Raw genomic sequence first — 15,065 nt, 5'->3', positions numbered from 1 at the left:
ACTTCTGGACTCTCAGAACTGAAAGGGCCTTTAAAAGTCACCTAGTCCAGCTCATGGCCTGGGCACCAAGTCTCCTGAGAGGCTGACCTCCTCTGGAGGCAGGCTCATCCTCCCCGAGGGCAGCTGGTTCCATCTTGGTGGGCTCTGTCTACACCTGAGCTCTGAACCCGGTGGAGGTCAGGTCCCGCCTACAGGAATGAGGATCCTTCCTGCACCTCCCACCCTAACACTGAGCTGGAGAGCATGGAGATCTGTGAGCGACCCTGCCCTCCCACCCCCAGGTTTCCTCCCAGCTGGAGCAGAACTCCTGCCAAAGGGGACCTTTTTTGCCAGTAGAGCCCAGGGCTCCCTGTGGTCCCCACAGCCCCCACTGCAGAGGCACAGACAGAGAGGCCCCCGGGAGGCTGCAGGGAGGAGAAGGTTTGCAGCATCAGCCCACATGGCCCTGGGGCTGCAGGTAGACACTTGAGGGGGGCGGGTGGCAGCACCAGGGGGCTCGGAAGCCTCCCCCTGGCCCATCAGGGCTGACACGTGGCCTTCCCCGGCAGCTGCCAGACCGGGGCTGCGGGAACCGGCTTTGCTGCCCCGGGATGCCGCCCAGACTCCAGTGTCAGGGTCCACTGTGGGGGTGCACGGGGTGGCGGCGGTCCTCACAGCTTCTTCTTCCTCACCACCGGGATGGGCACTACTTGGAAGATTTTGGCATGGTGGTCCTCAGTGTCCAGGGTCACCCAGGTGGGCCGGAAGCTGCCTTTGAAGCCGACGAATACCATTTTCTCTGCAAAGCAGTAAAGTCGCCTAAGCATAAACTTCATGAGAGAATGGCTATGTACCCACTGCCTTCTGGGGTTCCCCATTGCCATTCCCTGGCCCCCACCAGGTTCCCCCTCCTCTAGCTGCACTGGACTGTGCTTTCCCGGGAGAGCTTTGTGCCATGTTACCAATGGTGCCTGGTGTTGGTCTGTACGGGGCACACAGGGTCTCACCTGAGCCTCCAGCCACCTGTGTGAAGTGCTGGCTCTGCTCTATGCAGGGGATCCCCCCCAAGAAACCAGTCGCCATCAAGCTGACCCTACAATTAGCAGCAAGTGCCTGCTCCTCTCTGAAGCCCTGTGTCCCCACCTGTCTAGTAATGGCATTCAACTACAAGATCTCTGCCCTGGCTCCAATATCCCGTGGCTTTAGAAGAAAGTTCTGAGCAGCAGAGAAATTTGCCCAGGGCCCCTGAGTAGATGGTGTGGCCCGGCCAGAGCTCTAGAATCCCAAGCCCCACGCGGGGCCCTCTGTCCCATAGCTCAGAGCTCGGCCCCGTCCGAGGGATGTGGGTATCCACGTTGACACTGGGGAATGGCCTCGCCTGGTAGGCTGTACACATGCATCACCCCTGGGAAAGTGTCCCTTGACTGAGCAACGTCACCTTTATGTTCATCAGTTTTTGGCAACAGGGTCTTAATTAATTGATTTTTTTTTTTTTTTTTTTTTGCCCAGTCATCTAGCATGTGAGATCTTTTTTCCCTGACCAGGGATTGAACCTGCACCCCCGGTATTGGAAGGCAGATTCTTAACCACTAGACCACTGGGGAAGTCCCAGGATCCTAATTTAAGGCAGATGCTTTCAGTACTGGGCTAGGGAAGACGCTTCTCTTTTCCTTGTTTTCTCTTTTGGCTCACTGGAAGGATTTTCATTGTTTCTGAATTTTCTCTGCGAGAGGCCTGGGATAAGCTTCCCATATGACAGGCTGCTAGCTTTGATGTGTTTTGCAGTCAGGATGGCCTGGCTGCTAAGGATGACTGGCTTTGAGTTAGAATATTAGGATCCAAATTCTAATCTTAAATGACTAATTCTTGAGCGGCTCTACCTTAAATGGAAATCACAGTACCTGTCATGTATGTTATTAATGAATAACAATGAATAGGATGTTCAGCAAGGCACAAGGCTGGGTATTTACATGATAACTATTGAGTTGGTCAAAAAGTTCATTCACGTTTTTCTGTTACAAAAAAAAAAAAACAACAAAAACCAGAAACAAATACGATGTTCTATAACTTTGTATGGAAAACCCAAATGAACATTTGGCCAACCCAATACAGTGGACATTATTATCAGGAAGGTTGCTTGGCCTCCTCTCTCAGCCTCCCCAAGGACTGTCTCATCACACAGTCTGTGATGATGGTGATGAAATGCTGACATTTCTGTCCTGGTTGGCTTCCTCCCTGAGGGGCCTGTGCCAGGCTTTATGGCAGAAGAGCTGTGTGACGTTGGACAAGCCATATATATTCTCAAATGAGAGCTTTGCCAGCTGCAAAGGACTGTACAAATGCTGGCCGTTGGCAGGAAAGCTGGGGCAGAGGTAGTGACTCTGGCAGATCCAGGCAGAAGGAACTGAGGCAGGAGGGTCAAACTGAGCCCCATGGATTGTTGTTTTTCATTCGCTAAGTCGTGTCCGACTCTCTGTGACTGCATGGACCGTATCTCACCAGGCTTCTCTGTCCAGGGAATTTTCCAGTCAAGGATACTGGAGTGGGTTGCCAGTTTCTCCTCCAGGGGATCTTCCTGACCCAGGGATGGAACTCATGTCTCCTGCATTGGCAGGCGGGTTCTTTACACTGAGCCACCAGGGACGCCCTTTCTGCTGATACTTTTGTGGATTAAAAGGGCCACTTGCTGAGTCGATGGGTAAGTGACTCTATCAATTTCCTTCGGGTGTCTGATCACGTGTTAGAATGGCATTGCCGCAGGGCAGGGACGGTGACCAGGGAGCCTCTTGCCCTGCACAACTGTGGACTGCTGCTTGTGTTAAAGATTCTGAGGTCACACCAGGTTTGGGGGGAAGTGTTCTGGCCTCAGCAGGAGGCCCGGGCATCCAAACTCAGGGTCAATGGAAGAACCCTTACCTTTCAGTTTGAGCCCCTTGTGTGCCCCGAGTTTTTCCAGCACTCTGGTCCACGGGCCTCTGGAGATGTATCTTCCCTTTGATGCCATGAGAACTATGGAACTGAACCAGAAAGGACAAATGAGAGGACTGGATAACAAAGTGGGATCAGGGGTTTCTGGGCAGGGATGCTGTATGGTGACTGGTAGGACTTGAGTCAGCAGTGCCCAGAGCCCTGCCAGGGACCGGGGGAGAGCAGGATTGTGTGTCGAGCTGACCGGCTCTTTCCATGTGATGACCGACATCCTGAACACCCTCCCACACGTCTGGCTGCAGTTGGTGCCTGTGATCTTCTCTCTGAGCCTGCTCTCAGCTCACTGCTGCATGGCTGTCCTCAAGGAGGACAAAGCTGGCACACAGAGCCCACCATCAGGGACCAGCACCCTCACCAGAGCCCGGCACACAAATGACTTCTGTGTGCATTTCTTAACCTGAAGGTACAAGGATTGTGTAGGACCCAATGGAAATGTGGTGATGGACAAAGCAGAGTGTTGAGTCACCCTGTACTCAGGGGAGGGTTAACCCCTCAAGTTCATGCCCCCTATCTCCACTCAGGCAGGACAGTGTGACTGTTCCATGCTACAAATGGGGAGATGAAGGCATGTGGTTACTAAGCGCTCGGTTGAACAAAAAGAATGGAAAAACCTATTTAATTCTTTGGCCAAGCCAATAGCTAGGATGACCTGCCGAAGAGGAGCCATGCCTGGGATGGGAGGAGGAGCAGGCCTGGGGCTGCCCAGACCGAAGGACTTGACTTGCAAGAGTCCTGCTGAGGAGCTGAGATCTCTAGTCCCCTGGCCTGGGTGCAATCAGGCCAAAGTGCTGGAGAACGGCATTGTGGGGGTCCACGCAGCCTGCTGAGCCAGACAGCAGGAAATGCACACCTCCCCCAGGAACAGAAGTGGGGCAGGGCCCACTGGGCCTTCTAGTTTTCCTCTCAGAGGAATCCTGTAACCACAGACCGCAGTCCAGACATGGAAAAACTGTATAGGACTCTGGAAGCCTTTGTTACCCCTATACATGTCCCATAGCGAGCAGAAAGACAGCTCGTGTGTGGGAAGAGCAGAGAAGAGGGGAACTGGGCCACCCCGGCTCCTCTGGATCACAGAGGGCTGGCGGGGAGGAGGGCAGTGCGTTGCCAACACCCTTGACTCTGGATTCTGGATCCAGGCTCTGTTCCCAGGAGACTGTCCCCATCGCTCCCACTCAGAAATGAAGCTAACACCCCTTTGGCTCAGTTAAGCCTCCTTGCTGGGCTGGACTCAAATGAAGAGCATGCCCTCTGGGAGTAGGGTGGGAGACAGATGGAGCTACTCATGTGCCCCGGCCTCCTGGCAGCACCAGAAGCTGCCTGTACTCTTCAGGGGCCCTTCTCTGCCTGGCCTGAGCTTCTCATGCCCACTGAGCCCCCACACCTGTCAACACGAGGCTCCCAAGGGGTGCTGACAGAGGCAGCCCCCAGAAGCCATCCCGGAAAGTTCTGGTGTGAGTGGTTGCGTCCTCCTTTCCCTGGGGCCCTGGGGCTGGGGTGGCCCTGTGGGTGGGGTGAGAAGGTGGGGCCACCTGGCTGGGACCTGCGGGGACAGTGGGGCAGGACCTGCCTTGCGTTATTCCTTCAACCCTTGCTGCTCTCCCTGAGGTCTGGGGGGTACCCGGTTCTTGCCTGGGTACCCAGTGCCAACCCAGGGCGTGCTTCAGAGCAGGTACTTGGTGAGGGCTGTCCCCAGCAAGGTGCACTGGGGCTGCAGCACGGGCTGAGAGGAGCCCTGGATGGGGAGACCCCATGCCTCTCACCCCTGGTTTTTAACAGAGCAGCTCTGCATTGCGATTTCTTTCTTTCTTTCTTTCTTTTTTATTTGCTTGGGCTCAGAAGTTGCAACACACTGGAGCTTAGTTGCTCTGCAGCACCTCAGTTCCTGATCAGGGATCAAACCTCTGTCTCCTGCATTGCAAGGCAGATTCTTAACCATTCGGACCACCAGGGAAGTTCCTGCATTTCCATTTCTTCTAGGCTTCTGCATCCTATTTCATTTCCGGGAAAAGTCCTCTGGCCCCAAAAGGCAAGAAAACTAAAAATCTCTAGATGATCCTCTTTTTCCCCAAGTCAGCTAATCTCCTGCTTCGGTATGAATCTGCATGTGAAAACATGCTGAAGAAGCTCATGACCAAAGGTGGTCAAGCACCACCCCTGTCTTTGGAATCTCACAGAGCGGCCAGTTCAAGTCAGGCCCTCATATAGCATCTGGGAAGCACGTTTGTTTTCATCAGTAAATATTTTCCAAGCACCTCCTGGATGACAGGTACCACATGAAGCACTTAGACTGCCTGCTAGTCCAGGTTGTGGCTTTGGAGTGAATTCTCCATTATATCAGAAATGAAAATACGATTTGGATATGATCCCCGTACTGCTGTATTTAAAATGGATAACCAGCAAGACCTACTGTATAGCACATGGAACTCTGCTCAGAGTCATGTGGCAGCCCAGAGGGGAGGGGAGTTTGGGGGAGAATGGATACATGTATGTGTGCAGCTCAGTCCCTTTGCTGTCCATCTGAAACTATCACAACACTTAATTGGCTCTTTGCTAATATAAAATAAAAGGCTTTAAAAAAATAAAAATCCAGACCCTAGATGAGGGAGCAGATACATCCACTGGTCCTCTGTGGGGGCAGGGATGTGTAGAAACTTTTGGTTGGATCAGAAGAGACCTCACCAAACAGGTGATGTGTGAGTTAGTTTTGGAAGGTGGCAGAGAAATTACCCCTAGGAAAGGGGACAGGGGACACCTGTGTTTAAGAAGCTTAATGCCCCCCCGCAAGTATGGTGGGTAGATTCACGTGGGAAAGGCTGGGCGAGGGAGTCTCTTGGGTCACTGTGCCGACAGTGTGGGTGGCAGACTGGAGGCGATGCAGAGGATGTCATGGGATAATGAGCAGGGGAGCCACGGTGCAGGCCGGCGACAGGGGTGGTTACTGAGTGTGGTGATGTCAAAACGAGAGAAAGACCAGAACCAAATGTGATGCCTGGACTCTGGTGTAGCTAGTTGCCTGGATGGGAGATGATGATTTCACCAAAATGTGGCCAAGAGGGGTGGCTGGTTTAGAGGATTAAAAAAAAAAAATGATGAGAATTCAGTTCCATAGGGGACATTTGGGTGGCGGAGTCCAAGTGGCCATTGGATAAAAATATCTGGCATTTAGGAGGGAGACGGGGGCTGGAGAGGCTTGGCAGCCACCAACATTTGGATTGCAGTGAGTGCGGGCGGGGATGAGCTCACGCTGGGAGAGTGTGCCGGGTGGGGGCGGAGGGCCGGGGCAGGCTTCCCATGTGTAGATGGTAGACTCGGCCTGACCTACATTCCCAGTGGCCCCGGGCTCCCATCTCAGAGGCACCAGGTAGGGAGGCTTCCTAGCCTGCTCCCATCATGGATGGGCAGACGGCTATTGTTATTGTTTAGTCGCTCAGTTTTGTCTGACTGTTTGCAACCTTATGGACTGTAGCCCGCCAGGCTCCTCTGTCCATGGAATTCTCCAGGCAAGAATACTGAACTGGATTGCCATTTTCTTCTCCAGGGGATCTTCCTGACCCACGAACTGAACTCGTGTCTCCTGCATTGCCAGGCAGATTCTTTACCAATGAGCCACCCAGGAAGCCATGGACAGTGCGTGGAGGCTCCCTAAGCTTCCTCAGCCTGGACTGTGATGCAGGCCCCCGGGACAGGGAGGGGGCCTCGGCCAGACTCACTTGTCAGGGATGGTTGCCACGTAATTGAAGAGCTGCCAGGGGATGCCCTGCAGGATGGCGTTCCTGAAGCCGGTGTGGTTCAGTACCTGCCCGTGCTTCCCGTCGATCACCACCACCTGGATGCCGTCTTCGAAGCTGGGGTACTTCTTCCCGTCCACCTGCAGATGACAGGCAACACAGAGTGTGACGTGGAGGTCGGGAGGGGGTCCCTGAGGCTCTCCTGCCCACCTGGGTCCCACGTAGGCTCTGAAGGCAGAGGGTGCCAGTGCAGCTGTTCAAAGCATAAAACCCACTTCAGTCAGTTCCTGCAGCCCTGCGTAGTGGCTGAAGGATGTGTGTGTGTGTGTGAGTGTGTGTGTGTGTGTGTGCATGCTCAGTTGCTCAATCATGTCTGACTCTTCACGACCACATGGCCTGTAGCCCACCAGGCTCCTCTGTCCATGGGATTTCCCAGGCAAGAGTGGGAATACTAGAGCGGGTTGTCATTTCCTCCTCCAGGGGATCTTCCCAACCCAGGGATCAAACTTGTGTCTCCTGCATTGGGAGGCAGGTTCACTGAGCCACCTGGGATGGCCTCCCCGCAAAAAGACACATTTACTACAACCTTTGGAAGTGACTGTATTTGGAGCAAGGGCCTTTGCAGATGTAATTAAGTTAACGATCTCAAGATGAGGTCATCCTGGATTTCGGATGGGCCCTAAATCCAAAGGCAGATGTCCTTATAAGGACAAGGAAGAGGGTGGTCTGAAACTCAGTCACATGGGGGAGAAGACCACATGAAGACAGGGGCAGAGGCTGGGGGAACGCAGCTGTGAGCTGGGAAGGGGGGCATCCAGGCTGCTGGTGGCTGCAGAAGCTGGAGGAAGCCAGGGAAGGACTCGCCCTCAGCACCTGCAGGAGGAAACAATCCTGGCAGCCCCGTGGTTGTCGGGCATCCAGCTTGTGAACTATGCGGGGAAGGTTCTGTTGTCTTCAGCCACCTGGCTGGCAGTCACTGGCAACCACAGCCCTAGGCACTGACACGAGGTCTCGGTGAGCAGAGACGCCCCGGGCACAGGGACGGAGGCTTACTTGGATGTACGCCAGGTCGTTCAGCAGGTGGAAGAAGCGCTGCTTGGCACTCTCCATCTTCACCTCCAGGAAGTGGTCCTTTGTCTTCTAGAGAAAAAACAAAAACCCAGGGCGGGTGTCAGGTTCGGGGAGTCCAGCGTCCAGCTCGAGGGCTGGTTGGCCCCCTCACTTCCCTGTAACCCCTCAGCCATGGGAAAGGGTTTAAGGAGGGGAGCAGAGGTCTGGAGAAGACCCTGAGGGGCTTGGGGCTCGGCTGGCTGTCGGCCACTCACCAGCAGAGAACCAAAGAGCTTCTTGGGCATGGGCACGTCCACGATGGCCTTCTCCGTGAACTTGGGGTAGGCTGTGGCCGCGCAGTCGCTGATGCCTGCGTTCTTTGGGATCAGAGCTTTAATCTTTATCCTTTCGCAGCCCTTCACAGAACAGAAGGCAAACTTCTCTCTCTCATTCTGAGCTTTCAGCTTCAGGAAAAGCAGCCTGCACACAGAAGCAGAGCGGGCGGTTCTCTTTGGCATCCACATCTTGCTCCTCCCCCCACCCACTTTCATCCTCCCTCTGCCTCGGCACTCTGTGCTGGCCGCAGTGCTAGACCCAGCAGGCCCCACAGAATGGAGGAGGACCCCCCCCCCACCCACCTCCACAAGGTCGTACGTGGTTGGAGAAAGGAAAAAAAAAATGCATCGAGGAAAAAGCTAATACTGACAGTTTTCATTTTCTGAGCACGTACTCTCTGCTCTGCGAGACACATGCCATCAATGGACATATTATCTCATTTAACCCTCAGACAATCTAGTCTGGCAAGCACTGCTATCCCATTTCTCGCATCTCAATGGCTCAGAGAAGTGAAGGGACTTGCCAGGACCACACAGCACAAAAGGGGCAGAGCTGGCATTTTATCCCCACCCTGTGCCTGGTGAGGAGAATGCTTTCTGGCTTCCTAACTTGACACTTCTCCAGTTATAACAAGCTGGTTATCAGGTGTCCTAGGGCATAGCAGAATAGAAGGTAGCCATTGAAGGCAGGTGCTCAGAACGTAAGAAAGAGTAACACATTTGTCAGGCAGAAAGATCATGGAAAACAGCCCTAAGAATTCAAAAAGCCTAAGAATTTGGCTTTCTACACAGGAAACAAGCATCTTACAGCCGAGCTCGTCTCTGAGGCTGTCACTGAATTAAAGCCCAGTGTGATAATCAATAGGTATAATGATGAGCTAAGCAGCCAATAAAAAGGGTAAATTAAGCAGCAGAATCTGCTCTAAGGGGAAAACCGTAAACTAAAAAAATTTTTCATCAAAAAAGGTTCAACTTGTTTAGTGGCAGTTTACATTTGAAAAGTTCACACCTCTGGAACAAAGCAATTCTCATGATCCTAAAAGAAGATATTACGCATAGATGGTGCGAGGAAGACTTCACCTTATTTACATTTTTAAAATCATAATAGTTTCTGCTGTTGTATGGGGGATATTTAATTCTTTCTCTAGTTTTCATACGGAGGGAGTTTTCTAAACACTCCTGGGCCCATCCTGTCCCCTCACTGATGTCTTCCCGGGGAAAGTGGAGTGGCTCATTTGGCTGCTGGGTGTGGTATATAGATCAGCCAACGGGGTGGGATGAGGAAGGCTCTGGTCTGCCCCCACCGTGTACCCTGTTGTTTAGTCACTAAGTCGTGTCTGACTCTTTGTGGCTCCAAGGACTGTAGCCCGCCAGGCTCCTCTGTCCATGGGATTTCTGAGGCAAGAATACTGGAGTGGGTATTGCCGCTTCCTTCTCCAGGGGATCTTCCTGACCCAGAGGTTTTACCCAAGTCTCTTGCATTGGTGGACGGATTCTTAACCACTCAGCCATCAGGGAATCTGCTCCTTATTATTTACACGTCACTTGGAAGTTATTTCCTATGGCATTTGTTATCTTCATGAATATTACTACAGGCATGAACGTTACCCAGGTCCTAAACCCTAAAGACCATGCTATAATCTCCACGGGTACCAAAAAGGAATGAGTTTTATTCACAAATACCACAGTCATATGAACATGGGATGCCTTCCTTTAATATTTTGGCATAGGCATCGGAATATCAAAGAGTATGCTGACTTCTTGAAAAACAGGCTTTCCCCTGGGACGTCAGATGAGTCTCCCATCATCGCCAGGGTTCCCCAGGCAAGCTTTTCTCCTCCACTGGGCTAGGAGCTTCATAGCTGAGTTATTTGAACTCTTTTTTCATCTTTTATCTTGGTGTGCTATTTTGTTTTTCAAAAGTCATATGGTCAAATGAAGAGTTTTCAGGTAAGAATGAACAAAAAAAATTAGTTACCTTTTCAAAGCTTATAGAAAAATGACTCCAGCATTGCGTGGCGGCTCACTCGGGGCTACTTATGAATCACAACACTGGTTTCAATGTCATTGCATGGCCACCCTCATGAAATAAGTAGCCTAGGGCTGGGTAGAGGCACCCAGTATTGGGAAGCTCTGCTCACCAGTGAGACATCTGTGGGACATCACTGAGATGTCATCAGCTCTGTCATCAGTGAGACAGGTCCCTCTTCACCTGCCGTCCTGTCTGCCCCACCACTGGTTTAGAACTGATGTGGGGAAGCGGGGCTCTATGCTGCCTCCCTAGACCCCAGCATTTTTACTTACACTTCTGACTTTCAAATCTGAATTTCCCTTTAATCAAATTGATAAAGCCCTATCTTTATAGATATTTCTAAGCATCCTCTATTTCCTAAATGTTGATTTCAATTCAAGGATAGAAAAAAAAAGTACAGCAATTTCCCTGATGGTCCAGTGACTAAGACTCTTGGCTCTCAGTACAGGGGGCCTGGGTTCCATCCCTTCTGGTCAGAGAACTAGATCCCACATGCTGCAACTAAGAGTTCGCATGTCTCAACTAAAGATGCCATGAGCCACAGCTAAGACCCAGAGCGGCCAAATAAATAAATAAAAATATTTTTAAAAAAGAATGGAAAAAATGAATATGAAACAATCTTTTACCCTGAGTCCCTGGAGAGTTGGCTAACAACAGGCTCATCACTCTGCAGACATGTCAGCATTCTTAAGATGTCAGAGTAAAACTCTCTCTCTCTAGGGAAGGTGATCTCCTAGCTCCCTGTCTCCAGGAACAGGGACTCTGTCCCCGTGATGTCCCTACTGAATAGGACCTAGTGCAGTTCAGCAAAAAGGGGAGGACGTGGAGGTGCAGAGAGGTATGTGCTCAAGACCAGCCGCACCGAGTTCATGCTAGGTTCTCTGAACAAGTCGTTACCCTTCACCCTGTGCCTCCTCTCCTTATTTCTGAATCAAGGATGATATCATCTGCTCCAGCTGGGGTGTAAGGAGTTGAGGTCACGTGCCACATTTTCTCAGTTCTAAGATTCACTGTTTCACATTGTTTCTCCTAAAATAGGTGGATTCCCTATAATCCTTGTGTATATTAAGAGCATGCTTATTTTCCTCCCAAAGGCTCACAGCTTTAAAAACAACCGGTGGATGGTACAATCTGCCTGAGATCAGAAGTGCCTGGGAAAGGGTATTAGGTTACCCACTGCACGGTGGGTCTGGGATCACTGGAAAGGCTAGGGGACAACCTGAGAGGGCTCCTCACCCTGCGTCCTCGTCCCAGTAGTAGTGGCTGCGGCCAGGGTGGCTTTGCTCCACTTTGTCCATCTGCGAGGTCTTCACGAAGATGCCTGTCTTGGATGTCTGCTTCAGCAGGCGATTGTGGACGTCTGAGAGGATGGAGAAGGTGGTGCCCCGGGGGTAGCAGAGTCCCACTCGGATCCAGTCACCCCTAGAACCGGAAGGACAGTCATCAGGTGACGAGTAAGGGTGTCCCAGCCACGGGGCCTCTTTGGTGTGAACTGGACGAAGACCAAGCATTCTCCACCGAATGGCATGTCCACTTTTCAGTGTGGAGTTTTGAAAGAACACTTGCTGTTGGTCATGACTGGGTCACACAGTGTTCAAGGACAGAGGGAGAAATGATGAGTGGATGATGGCCATGGGCCAGTGGGGTGTCCCAGGGTCTGCACTGTGTGTTCCATGAGGAACACTGGCTAGGAAAGATGAAAAGACCTTCTTCCAGCAGGGCTAGGAGCTTCCCTAGTGGCTCAGATGGTAAAGAATCTGTCTGCAATGCAGGAGACCTGGGTTCAATCCCTGGGTCAAGAAGATCCCCTGGAGAGGGGACTGGCCACCCACTCCAGTATTCTTGCCTGGAGAATTCCATGGACAGAGAAGCCTGGTGGGCCACAGTCCAGTGGGCTGCAAAGAGTCAGACACGACTCAGCGACTAACACTTTCACTTTTTCACTTCAACAGGGCTGGAGTAAAAAAAACCAGGATAGGTAAGATCTGGATTCAGCTCCTTCCTGGTTCAGCCTGATTGTGGGGCCCATCTCAGCTCTCTGGGTCTTCTTTTCTGCATCTGATAAATATCTGTCTCACGGGAATACTGTGCCAAGTTAATGATGTTCATGCACAGAAGATACGTGACATAAACAAATACATGAAGCCCTCTCCAGATGCCCTCAGCTTCACCCCTTCACCTCGCAGAGTCTCGTCTCTCTCTGTGAAACGAGAATGCCCGGGATTTTTGCCATACATCGAGCACTTCATAAACCAGGGGCTGGGTGCAATGCCTGCCGTACACTCTCACACCCCATCCTCACTACAACTCTGCAAAGTCACACTATGCAGGCTCATCTCCTAGATGAAGAAGGAATTGAGGTTCCGAGGGTCAGACACCCTATGCGACGTCATCCATGCGTGGAACAGGGCCTCAGCCCGGGTCTTCTGCCTCTTAACCACTAGATGATGTCAAGCCCTCGTGAAGGGGTGACGTGGGCTAGCCTGGGATTCTGTGAGCAGTAAGCCCAGGACTTTGAAACGAGGCCCTGTTATCACCACAGCTTTGAGCGGAGCCAGGGCAGCTGTCCCCAGGTCACCTTGCTCCTATGAGGCCCCCTACTCACTTGTTGAAGTTGATGAGCCAGATGGTGAGCTCAGAGGGGGCGGTCTGGTCCCAGTGGATGGTGTAGCCCTTCTGCAGGGTGATGACTGGCTGGTACTGCTGGTAGTGTGTGCTCCTGGTCAGGGCCCCCTCCAGGTAGAGAGGGTGGTTGGGGAAGTCATTCTTGATGATCTTCATCCGCAGATTATTGGTCTTGTAGGCCTGAATGTACATCTTTTAGAGCCCAAAAAGGAAACACACAACGGGGCAATTACGAGGGGTCATCCCGGGAGCATCTGGTTAACATCTGAGCACAGAGTACACTTTCACAAGCACTTGCTCTTCACAGAGCCCTTTTTAGAAAGCTTGAATGAGAGGAGGCCAAATAAGGGGGCATCTCTTTCTGCTGGTGAATGCAGCCCTAGCCGTTCTGTGCAAGCCAGCCAATGTTCTCCATTCATCTTCAAAAAAGTGCTCTGTTGAGGGGAGACCAGTGGGAACTTGGGAGGGGTGTCTGCTTAATTGGCAGAGAGCAAATTGGGGGGAAAGTCAGGGGGATCAGGAAGAAGGAGGAGGGGAGAGAGGATTTTCACACTTTTGCTGCAGAAGTAACTCCCCTGTAACCAGCTACTGTCCTGTCTGCATTTGAGAAAGAGCCTGGCATGTGGCCGACTTCTCCCTCTCATCCTGGTGTCTGGCTCGAGTGGCCAGTCCCTGTGGCTATTGGCACACATCAGGCGACCAATGGTGTCTCATTTCAGAGGCAAACATGCAAGCAAGACTGTTAGCCACTTAATCCAAGGGACAGAAGAGCCTGACTGCTTTGAGCCACCCTTGGTTTAAAACACCATGTCCTGATAGAGAAAAGACTTGTGGCTGCCAAAAGGGGGAGGGAGGAGGGAGAAGGATGGATTGGGAGTCTGGGGTTGGTAGATGCAAACTATGATATTTAGAATGGATAAACAAGAGGTTCCCCATGTATAGCCCAGGAAACCAGATTCAATAGCCTGTGATAAGCCATAACGGAAAAGAGAACCTGAAAAGAAAGTATATATGAGTATAACTGAGTCACTTTACTGCAGAGATTGGCACAACCTTGTAATTCAACTATGTTGTTGTTTAGTCACTAAGTTGTGTCGAACTCTTTAGTGACCCCATGGACTGTAGCCCACCAGGCTCCTCTGTCCATGGGATTTCCCAGGCAAGAGTACTGGAGTAGGTTGCTAGTTCCTTCTCCAGGGGATCTTCCCGGTCCAGGGATTGAATCCGAGTCTCCTGCACTGGTAGGCATATATATTTTTTTAATCACTGAGCCATCTGGTGGGTGGTAGTGATTTAGTCGTTAAATTATATCTGACTCTCACAACCCTATGGACTGTAGCCCACCAGGCTCCTCTGTCCATGGGATATCCCATGCAAGAATACTGGAGTGGGTTGCCATTTCCTTCTCCCTGAGCCACCTGAGAAGCTCCCAAATCAACTATATACTTCAATTTTTAAAATCCATTAAAAAACAAGCAACACCGCATCCAGAACTCCGCTGGTGGCCCAGTGGCTAAGAATCTACCTTCCAATGCAGGTGATACAGGTCCAGTCCCATACTGGGGAAATAAAATCCCACATGACACAGAACTACTAAGCCAATGCCCCACAGCCACCCAGCCTTCATGCTCTAGAGCCGTGCTCTGCAACTAGAGAAGCCCCTGTGCACAACTAGAGAAAGACTGCACGCCGCAACAAAGGTCCAGTACAGCCAAGAAATAAGCAAAATAAAGCACTGTGTCCTCTTTTAGGATCTGTCCCATATTCGTCAGGTGACATCCCTGTGGCTGTGGCCAAGAGAAAACATCACATCAAGATTCAGTAACGTTGTGCCTTTGGAAAGAAGGAGTTCTCTTCCTTTCTGCTTGTATCACATGTAAAATGGGAAGAGGAACTTCAACCCTGCCCTAACATGGAGTTGTCATGAGTCTAAGTGTTTAAAGGTATTGCATCTTAAAGCCTGTGGTAAGCTGTAAAGTGAAGGAAGGATATTATCATTATTATTTTTTAGTGTTTACATGTTCTTTACCCATCCTTTTATATTTTAATTTATTTTTAATTGGAGGATAATTGCTTTATGATATTGTGATGATTTCTGTCATACATCAGTATGGATCAGCCATAGGTATATGTATGTCCCCTCTCTCTTAAACCTCCCTCCCATGTCCCACCCCACCCCTCCCCTCTAGGTTGTCACAGAGTACCAGGTTGAGCTCCCTGCATAAACTGCAAATTCCCACTGGCTATCTCTTTTACATATGGTAGCGTATATGTTTCAACACTACTCTCTCAATACATCCCACCCTCTCTGGAAAGGAGAATAGTAAT

The 15,065-nt window shown here is 51.2% G+C and overlaps 1 protein-coding gene across 1 annotated transcript in view; it reads right to left on the bottom strand.

Annotated features, from left to right (window-relative positions):
• Positions 1–650: 650 nt before the first annotated feature.
• CEMIP (cell migration inducing hyaluronidase 1) overlaps positions 651–15,065 on the bottom strand; it is a 67,800-nt gene continuing 53,385 nt past the window's right edge. Inside the window, exons 23-29 of the mRNA XM_052659972.1 lie at positions 12,718–12,929; positions 11,349–11,534; positions 8,021–8,225; positions 7,749–7,835; positions 6,678–6,835; positions 2,896–2,996; positions 651–778 (exon numbers count right to left, since the gene is read on the bottom strand). Coding sequence (XP_052515932.1) covers positions 651–778; positions 2,896–2,996; positions 6,678–6,835; positions 7,749–7,835; positions 8,021–8,225; positions 11,349–11,534; positions 12,718–12,929 — 1,077 coding nt within the window. The remainder of the gene's footprint in view (positions 779–2,895; positions 2,997–6,677; positions 6,836–7,748; positions 7,836–8,020; positions 8,226–11,348; positions 11,535–12,717; positions 12,930–15,065) is intronic.

Source organism: Budorcas taxicolor, chromosome 21, assembly GCF_023091745.1.
Source record: "Budorcas taxicolor isolate Tak-1 chromosome 21, Takin1.1, whole genome shotgun sequence".
Lineage (NCBI taxonomy): Eukaryota > Metazoa > Chordata > Mammalia > Artiodactyla > Bovidae > Budorcas > Budorcas taxicolor.
Note: the sequence above shows the minus strand (reverse complement) of the source record. Positions and strands in the feature narration are given on the sequence as shown.